Source organism: Penaeus chinensis, chromosome 33, assembly GCF_019202785.1.
Source record: "Penaeus chinensis breed Huanghai No. 1 chromosome 33, ASM1920278v2, whole genome shotgun sequence".
In the NCBI taxonomy this organism is placed as follows: domain Eukaryota; kingdom Metazoa; phylum Arthropoda; class Malacostraca; order Decapoda; family Penaeidae; genus Penaeus; species Penaeus chinensis.
Genome location: NC_061851.1, coordinates 17,467,249 through 17,477,248, shown reverse-complemented (window position 1 = coordinate 17,477,248; position 10,000 = coordinate 17,467,249). Strand labels below are relative to the sequence as shown.

Here is a 10,000-nt window from a genome sequence, read left to right as displayed (position 1 = left end):
GGTATGTGAAAATACTTACCCATCGCTGCTTCTTTGGTCAAGTTTCCATGGACTTTTGAGCACTCCATTATGATGCTTTTCAATTCTGCATTACTAGGAGTTTGGGATGATGCCACTGCTCTTGAAAATGCTGAAGTTTCTAAAGTAGCTGGTCGGACAGTTTCTGTGCGACCATGTTTAAATGCTGAAGTGCTGCATGACTCATATGTAGCAACAGTTGTTCCATTTTGGAGGTAATACGCAACCTAAAAATAACAATCAAGACTTTTCTTTCCTTTCACAAATACTTATTAAAAAGTATGAAAATAAATAAAAGCTGGACCCATAAAATCTTAAAATCATACAATCAGTAATACTATGAATTTTGCAAAAAAAAACTTTTAAGCAATATAGATTTAATTTTTTTTTCACAGATATTCCATCCTGAATCATATGAAAATAGAAAAAAACAAAAACAAGAAATTTCTATAAGAATCCTACAGATAGTTTTGTTTCCTGTATACATTACACTTACCTGGAATCCTAACTGCATCATTGCATCAGGAGAAACTTTGTGTTTTTTGCATGAATTTTTCCCAAATACATCAGACTCCAAGACATCAACCTGTAGTGCACTGGTGTTTGCTTCATATGTCTGAACTGCATTTTCAATGGCTTGTTTCAGACTTGGAGTCAAGTTAAATTCTGAAATGTAATAAAATGATTTATAATTTTTTTTTACAGTTTTTGATATCTAGCTCCAACCTTTATCATTATTTTGTAGTTATCAGCATTATTATTCCCATCATTATCATTATAATCATTATTACTGTTATTATTGTTGTTGCTGTTATTACAATTACCTTGTTATAACTATTATTATTACTATTATAATAATTATTACAATCATTATCATAATTAATATCATTATTATTATCACTGTTGTTTTCGTTATTGTTTTATTAACATTATCATTATCATAATTCTGTATACTATCAATATTACTGTTGTTATTACCAATTATGTTTATTACTATTATTATTACTGATGTTATTATTACCATTATCATGACTGTCATTAACCCACTGGATCTGGGTGACATGTCATGAAAAAAATTGGCAGAGGGCCAGAATTCAAAAATGTGCCATCAGGAAAAATTCAGCAGAGGGTTCGGATGACAGGAATGACAAAAGAGTACACAAAACTCTTGGAAGCAAATTAGACTCAGTGGACATATAGGGAGGAGCTCTGGTATACTTTCCACCAGTAAATGAAGGCGAGCCATGGCTGGAGGGGCCCCAGCTACAGGGAGGACAATATTTCCCTGCTCAGGATCCTACTCCTGCCCACCATGACAGACAGTGCAGGGTATATTACAAAAAAAAAGAATAATACAAAAATGTAAAATATTACAGATACTGTAGTTGTTGACTACCTAGAGAGATAATAAGGAGTCTGCACAATGAAATCAGTCTATTTCCATCTTGATAAAACATGACATAGGACAAATACAAGTCTTGGAAAATGGTACAAAGGCAAAAAAAAAAATGATTATGCAGAAAAAAAGGTAACAATATTCCAATGGTAGGTTCCATGGTATATTGATACTGCACAGGAGTGTTTGTGTGAGCTGATCCTATAAACCACACACCAAGGAATGGTGTCATTTTGTTATTTGTGTTATTTAAAAAAAAATGCAGTATTCAATTTCCTATAACACAGCAGGAATACAATCCTTAGCATGGAAATAGCAAACTCCCTGGAACCAGCACTCTTCGAGTTATGGCTCATGAATGTTACATTCCACACTCAATGGAAATAATGCAAAAGTTCCCACTGAGTCTAATCACCCTTCAAGAGCTTTGTGCACTCATGGCGAGTTATTCCCATCACCCCGGACTTCAGCCAAAATTCTCACTACAGCATGTTCACGTCACCCACCCCTCAAACCAATTCTTTTTACAATGTAAAATCAATAAAAATGTGGGGGTTAATATAATGTTTCAATTATCACTACAGATATCATGATCATATAAATGAACATGTACTGTTTTATCTTTAATAGCAGTAACTGCAATGACATCAATATCATATGTACAAGATCATAGTCACACTTACCCAACCTGCGGACATGTTGTGAGGCATCAATATTTGCTGGCTTGCTATCTGGGTGAATGAACGGCTTTTCATTTATTTCTTTGGCTACCTCATTAAAGTAACTCATCACAGCTACTCCATCACCCCAGGCATGCTCAAAGTTAAGTGCAGACTGTCCATCACGTGTCATTAATATGGAGAATGATTTATCAAACCATCTGTAAAGCAGATACAGTGATTATCAAACATAATTCAAAACTGCCAGCGCAATTAGTTTCTTTTCTCATTAAGCAAGCACTGCACTATATTTACTTACAAAAAAATCAACTATTGTTTCCTTTACACAATTTGTTTTCTTGACACTCTTAAAAATATTTCTCTGAACATACCTGTTCTTGCCATTGCCATAGAGAAAAGTACGATACATCTTCTCCGGATCTGTGCCAACATCATGATCATCAAGCACAATGTTGAAAGCGGCAGTATCAATTGCATCCAGGGCTTCCTCATTCCCTGCTGCTATAAGTTCTGCTCTACACTTAGCCCAAGTGTCTCGATTTTCAGATGACAGAATGGCCAAGGAATGCAACGGTGGTGGGGTCTGGCTATTGGCTATGTATGATACACATGCATGTACATAGCTTGGAGACAGAATGTTACCTGTACAAAAAATACATTATGATGAAAAAAATACATAGGAGCACACAAACTTTTTACATGCATATTGTTATTTCAAAAAATATCTTCAACCCTTAACCCAATGGGGATTCATATCATGGCATGACAGACCATCCCTATCACCAAGAAAACATTTTCAGCTATGTAAAGTCAAGCCTGCTGAAAGCTGTACAGAAACAGTTATTCACATAGTTTGGCCCTGTCTACAGTCACTGTGAAGAAACAGTCCCTCAAAAGTAGACTTAAGCATCTTTTTATGCCTCATTACCTAAACAACTGTTTATGTCACAGGAAGAGTATAGAGAGAAGGGTAAATCTATATATTTCCTGCACTTCTAATTTTTCCCTCAAGCAGTTAACCCTGTGCATCCCCTAAAGCTGGGAGCTCCAATAATCAGTGACTTAACATGGATTAAAGCATGAACCTACCATCCCTATCAAATATATCAAATACATAGAAGTGGCCATTCTTCATCATAAGCATATGGCGAGCATCTGGATTGCACTTCAATCTATCCTTTCCCAGTTCTGGAATGCGTGTGGAGTTAAAAAGGTTGCCAAATTGTGACATATCCAAAGGGAAAACCTGGAATAAAAAGAAAAACAAAGGCATCAGAATAGAATCTGAATGAAATGGTCAATACAACTTATCTTTCTAGTTTCCATGACAATGACAACTGCTCATAATTAATATATCCATCTTCCTTTTTAAAGTAACTAAAATCTGGGGGGTTTAGATGCATATTTACATCTCTATTCTGCTTATGTGACTCAAAAAGAAGAAAAGTAATGTAACAATAATAAACGTGTTATTTCTAATTCAAATAATCTGCCTATTACCTTCTTGGATAGTAGATTAAATCATCTTATATCAAAAAATTGAAATACACAAACAAGTAGAGAGAAAATAAATGCAAGAGTAATATAGTATTGTTAAAGAATAACATTGATAGTTACAAGAATACACAATGAGCTATGACAAACCTTTTGAGCATAAGCACCATATGATGCAACAGATGATGGTATCCAGCGAACAATATTGCGGAATCGTTGATTATCAGTTTTTGCTGGATTGAGATGATATACCACCGGCTCCAATACCTCCTCACGAAGTGTGCGCATAAACCTATTTTTTAATATAAAATAAGTAGAAATCACAACATACAACTATGTATGTACAAATGAAACAAAAGCCTAACTGAAATTAAACATTTGCTTTATCAGTTATGTAGCATAAATGTCAAGAAATCAAATTATGCTGTACACAAACTTCAAAAAGGTCTTGTTAAGCAGTAACAGTAAAAACATAATTCTATATATACACATCTTACTAATATTATCTACAACTCAATTAAATCCTGACTTCATCTTCATTTCTTCTTAAAGCTATTAAAACATAATGTCAAAGAATTCTTACCTCATTGATGAAACAAGGATATTTGAAGTACGAATGACTGGGTCAGAGTAACCAGGTTTCTCTTCAGGCAAGAAGGCAAGAAAAGGGTTATAGTTCAGTACGACAGGAACACGGTCCCTCAGATACATGTCAAACCAAGGTCCTGATATATAGCTGGTATGTTTATTAGCCTGTAATATTTAAGAAACACTGTTTCAAATCTTGATCACAAGAAATATGATTCTGAAAGAAATGGAAAACCATAATGTTTGACACCAAAACAGGAGAATTTTCAAAAAATAAATTATGCCACTTAAAGAAAGAATGAAGAAACTACCTTGTCATGCTGCTTCAGTTGAACTTGCAAGTCTAAACCAGGCCCAGTCTTGAAGTGTTCTACAGCCTTCTCTGTTACCTGATATTCTTCAGGTGACAAGATTGCCTTTTGTGAACGAAGATAGCGAGTGCAGGTTTTCTCTAATTCTGAATTTGAGAATTCTTCATTTTTCATTCCATAAATGATTTGATATAATTCTCACTTCAAGCAGTCTCCTTTTTATATATCAATTTGCTGTGGCTTATCCCTTTCTTCCTATCAGCAATAATTTCCTACATAATTTCCATATACTTTTTATCATAGAAAAAGTATACCATTTTACAAACAATCTGCTAATCACAAATTTAAATAGACAAGTTGTTAGATTTTGCTTATCTGAAATGAAATAAGAAACATGCAGTTTCCCCTGTCAGTCACAAGGCAGCTGGTAAATGTGTGGTTGGTAGACTAACAAGTTATCAGAAAAGTGAGTTAGGTTCAACCAATCCACTTTTCACACACTACAATGATACGAGAAACACTAGAACATTGACTGGCAGTGGTTTTCTATTTTTTCAGAGAACTAAATGAAAGCAAAGTTCAAAAAATGCATATGCATGTAAATGTGTGTATATGGATGAATGCAAGTGTACACAGATTTCATATGTGTACACACATGTGAACATGTGCACAAATGAATACTTGGATGTTTTTGTGTGAATTCATGAGGGAAAAGTTTTTGATGGATTCTTTCCTGTAGATAACTGTATATTGTATATAAATGTGTGTAAATGGATGTATATGTCAATAAACTCTAACCCTTTGTTTAGAAGTACATGGTACATGTTTGTAAATTTTGTTGCACGCAGATGGCTCCACAATTATTCAACCACCAAGGAGTCAAGGATTAGACTATACCTTCTGGGGCTAATCAATTTGTTTGTGAAAATCAAGGAAAAAGAGGAACAGGTGAGATAGATATGACTAGTAATTAACTTTTGGGTGATTAGGACTTGTGGAACCATCTATGTGTAAACACAATTAATTAACTAAAATGTATGGCATGCCACCCCAGCACAAAAGATTAAAGAGTCATGTGTGATATTCCTTTTCTGGATTCTCATCTTCTCTTACAACTGACAAAATGTTCATCCATTATAGAGGGCATCATTTGGCACCATCTTGTAATAAAAACTCACTTATTCAAGATTATTAAAATCAACAAACATATTTCAGTTATAAGCCTCTCACACACCTTCACTTCCAAACAAAGGTAATTTTACTCTTTTTTTGTTTGTTTGTTATTTGTATTCATTTCCATTTTTCATAATATATCTACCACATAAGTGCATTGACATTACATTACCACCTTCATGAATCAATATTCTCTAAAACATCATTGCTAAACAAGACTTTAACAACTTTACTGGTACAGAATGAACCTTGAAGGTAATTTAGTGCTCTGGGTGCATATTACAAAATGGTCATATCAACACATATCCATTAACCCAATGCCAACGGGAATGATGTGTACGAATGTGCCATGCCCACTGTGAGTACTTGTTTGATTGTTTTTACACATAGATGGCTACACTTGTACTAAGTCACAATGAGCCAGTTACGACTATTGCCTGTCTCACCCGTTTACCTTTTTCTTTGATTTACGAAAATATATTACATTATCTTATTTTGCTGTTACTAACGTTTATAACATTATAGTAATTATGATGTTTATAATAAAAATAATACCATCGATAGCACTAGTAAAATATACGTTTTTCCTGCCAATTCAAATCACGTAAGGTCACAAGGTCTACTAATTGACTCCTTTGTGGATAAGCACTAGCAGAGCCATCTATGTGCAGAGACATTTCACAAAAATATAGAAAATGAGCACAGCATTTTCCCATATTCTATTCATTTTCCCAGCAGCATTGGGTTAAATTCTATTGCAATTCCATATACAATTTTCTTTCTTTTTACATCTTTGTCTCTGACACTTAAAATCTGGGAAAATCCTATGTCTTCACATATAAGTAGGTGATTTCATATCTGATTTACATTTTCCTCAGGGAGGACATAAATAACATGCAGTAAAAATCATAAAAAAACATTTAAAGTGGAAATTACAGTACACAATTTATCATGGAATGGTTTAAATCCTTAACATAACATCATGCAGTAATAATTGCTTGGCTGATTCTTATATAACCTGTATAAAAAATTGAAACCAGTTTTAAATCAATTTTTAAACACAGATTTTTACAAAAATAAAAGACATGTTTTTGTAATGTTTCTTCCTTAACCCATTAGGCATTAGGCTTCCATAAGCAGACGTGTGCAGCTTGTAGGCTGGGCACAAACGAACACTCTTGTGCAGTGACAAGACTCCATGCTCCCCCTTTGCAATGTTATTGTCTTTTTTGGTATAAGCAGTTTTATCTTTTTTGCCATTTTCCAATGTTTATATTTGTTATTTGATTTGCTTTATCCAGATGGTAATAGACTGTTTTCCTTGCACAGAATCTATATCATCTCTCTAGGTAGTCTATAACTCAGTGCAATAATAATAACAATAAGTAACATTTTGTCTTGTTTTATCATTTTTTTTCATAATATTTTATTTTCTATAATGCAACCTGTACCCCATGTTATGGTAAGCAGGAATAAGATCCTGAGCATGGAAATAGTGCCCTCCCTGAGCTGGTGCTCTTTCAGTCATGGCTCACAGACATTACATTTCACACTTGTTTATTGATGGAAATAATGCAAAAGCCCCTTCCTAAATGCCAAATGTCATACTCGTGGCAAGTCTTTCCTGTCCCCCGGCCTTCAGCCGAAACACTCACAATGGCAAGTTCACGTCACCCCTGCCCACAGCCAAATTTTCCCATGACAGTATGTTCACATCACCCACCCCTCAAGCCAAACTTTATGATGTGATGGTCGCATCATCTGGATCAAAGGGGTAAAGAGCATAAAATAAGATCTGTCTCATCTTTAAAGCTTAAAAATTGCAGACTGAGCTCCTACAGCAATTTTATTCTTACACAAAAATCCATTCATGATAGTTGAATAAACATTTGTATCACCAGCAATACAGGAAACATGGCTAGTTAAGCAACCACTGCACCAGCAGTTGTGCATGTAGAGATCCTTTTCATTACATTCTACTACTATAACAAAAAATGCATTCTAGTATAACTCACAAGAAGAAAATATTTCTGATTATGTAATGATACCTGGAGGAAATATAACCAAAAGATAATGAATACCAAAACTGCTATAACATTCTTTTGGTAACTTCCTAGAACATAATATATTTAATATTCCTAAAATATGTCCTCAATACCTACATTTGTTTGTATAATCAACATCTGCGAAGCAGAGATTTTTTCAACATATATGTATGTAGTCAGAGAAGAGTGCCTGGTCCATATTATGAGAATTGTGTGAAATATCATGATTTTGGGGTAACATAAAGGAGGAGGGGGTCTTCTATGATATGAAAACCAATTCAGGGTTAGAGGATGTAAACATGACATGTCTCAAAATGCCCCAAATTTGCATCCACAACCTTATTGAAGTGGTAGGGTCCTCTATGTTCCTAATTACAGAAGTGTTCTTTTTTATAAAAACACAATAGGGTAGTGGCCTTACATATCAAACATATATTTCACAAATTTGACAACATACAAGAACTCAGCTGTATAACTACAAGACAAAACTTTAGACAAACTCTATAGCATAATATATCATTAACAAAATGACTGTTGACAAACCTTTATTGGAGTCTAATTACTCATACAAAAAAACTCTACCTGGAATTGGGAGGCGAAGCAGAGATTTCTGAAAGTGCATTGTAGGAACCTTGGATTTTTGGATATATTGATAGCTATCATCTTTAACAGAAACACTCTGGCACCTGTAAATACGAATCAAAATTACTATGCAAATACTTGTTTGCCATATTACAGCATATATCCTCATACATAAATAAGAGTAGTGATAATGAAAAAATATAATCATTAAAATCACAAAAAATCAATTTCATAAAAAAATAACTTACAAAAAAGACTTGTGAAACGGTCGCACTAACCACCTCCTCCCAATGGGTGAGACCTGTGAATATTTGCAATAATTGTGAAGATATGTAATGGTTTCTTCGTTATAACATCATATAAAGCCAAAACAAAAAAGAAAAAAAGTGTGTGCCTCTGTGTGTGTGTGTGTCTGTGTGTGTGTGTGTGTGTGTGTGTGTGTGTGTGTGTCTGTGTGTGTGTGTGTGTGTGTGTGTGTGTGTGTGTGTGTGTGTGTGTGTGTGTGTGTGTGTGTGTGTGTGTGTGTGTGTGTGTGTGTGTGTGTCTGTGTGTGTGTGTGTGTCTGTGTGTGTGTGTGTGTCTGTACCTGTAAGTGTGTGTGTCTATGCCTGTGAGTGTGTGTGTGTCTGTACCTGTAAGTGTGTGTGTGTCTGTGCCTGTAAGTGTGTGTGTGTCTGTGCCTGTAAGTGTGTGTGTGTCTGTGCCTGTAAGTGTGTGTGTGTCTGTGCCTGTGTGTGTGCCTGTGTCTGTGCCTGTGAGTGTGTGTGTGTGCCTGTGTGTGCCTGTGTCTGTGCCTGTGAGTGTGTGTCCGTGCCTGTGAGTGTGTGTGTCTGTGCTTGTGAGTATGTGTGTGTGTGTGCCTGTGAGAGTGTGTATCTGTGTCTGCGAGTGTGTGTCTCTGTGCCTGTGAGTGTGTGTTTCTGTGCCTGTGAGTGTGTGTGTCTGTGCCTGTGAGTGTGTGTGTCTGTGCCTGTGAGTGTGTGTGTCTGTGCCTGTGAGTGTGTGTGTCTGTGCCTGTGAGTGTGTGTGTCTGTGCCTGTGAGTGTGTGTCTGTGCCTGTGAGTGTGTGTCTGTGCCTGTGAGTGTGTGTCTGTGCCTGTGAGTGTGTGTCTGTGCCTGTGAGTGTGTGTGTCTGTGCCTGTGAGTGTGTGTGCCTGTGGATGTGTGTGCCTGTGCCTGTGAGTGTGTGTGTCTGTGCCTGTGAGTGTGTGTGTCTGTGCCTGTGAATGTGTGTGTCTGTGCCTGTGAGTGTGTGTGTCTGTGCCTGTGAATGTGTGTGCCTGTGCCTGTGCTTGTGCTTGTGAGTGTGTGTGTGCCTGTGCTTGTGAATGTGTGTGTGTCTGTGCCTGTGAATGTGTGTGTGTCTGTGCCTGTGAGTGTATGTATGTCTGTGCCTGTGAGTGTGTGTGTGCCTGTGAATGTGTGTGTGTCTGTGCCTGTGAGTGTATGTATGTCTGTGCCTGTGAGTGTGTGTGTGCCTGTGCCTGTGAGTGTGTGTGTGTCTGTGCTTGTGAATGTGTGTGTGTCTGTGCCTGTGAATGTGTGTGTGTCTGTGCCTGTGAGTGTATGTATGTCTGTGCCTGTGAGTGTGTGTGTGCCTGTGCCTGTGAGTGTGTGTGTGTCTGTGCTTGTGAGTGTGTGTGTGTGTGTGCCTGTGAGTGTGTGTGTGTGTGTGCCTGTGAGTGTGAGTGTGTGTGTGTGTGTGTGCCTGTG

The 10,000-nt window shown here is 36.5% G+C and overlaps 1 protein-coding gene across 1 annotated transcript in view; it reads right to left on the bottom strand.

Moving 5' to 3' along the window:
* LOC125043383 (carnitine O-palmitoyltransferase 2, mitochondrial-like) overlaps positions 1–10,000 on the bottom strand; it is a 32,331-nt gene that overhangs the window by 11,684 nt on the left and 10,647 nt on the right. The window contains exons 3-12 of the mRNA XM_047639478.1: positions 8,536–8,588; positions 8,288–8,391; positions 4,488–4,633; positions 4,172–4,341; positions 3,739–3,880; positions 3,184–3,340; positions 2,466–2,736; positions 2,098–2,294; positions 515–684; positions 20–245 (exon numbers count right to left, since the gene is read on the bottom strand). Of these exons, the coding sequence (XP_047495434.1) occupies positions 20–245; positions 515–684; positions 2,098–2,294; positions 2,466–2,736; positions 3,184–3,340; positions 3,739–3,880; positions 4,172–4,341; positions 4,488–4,633; positions 8,288–8,391; positions 8,536–8,588 (1,636 nt within the window). The remainder of the gene's footprint in view (positions 1–19; positions 246–514; positions 685–2,097; positions 2,295–2,465; positions 2,737–3,183; positions 3,341–3,738; positions 3,881–4,171; positions 4,342–4,487; positions 4,634–8,287; positions 8,392–8,535; positions 8,589–10,000) is intronic.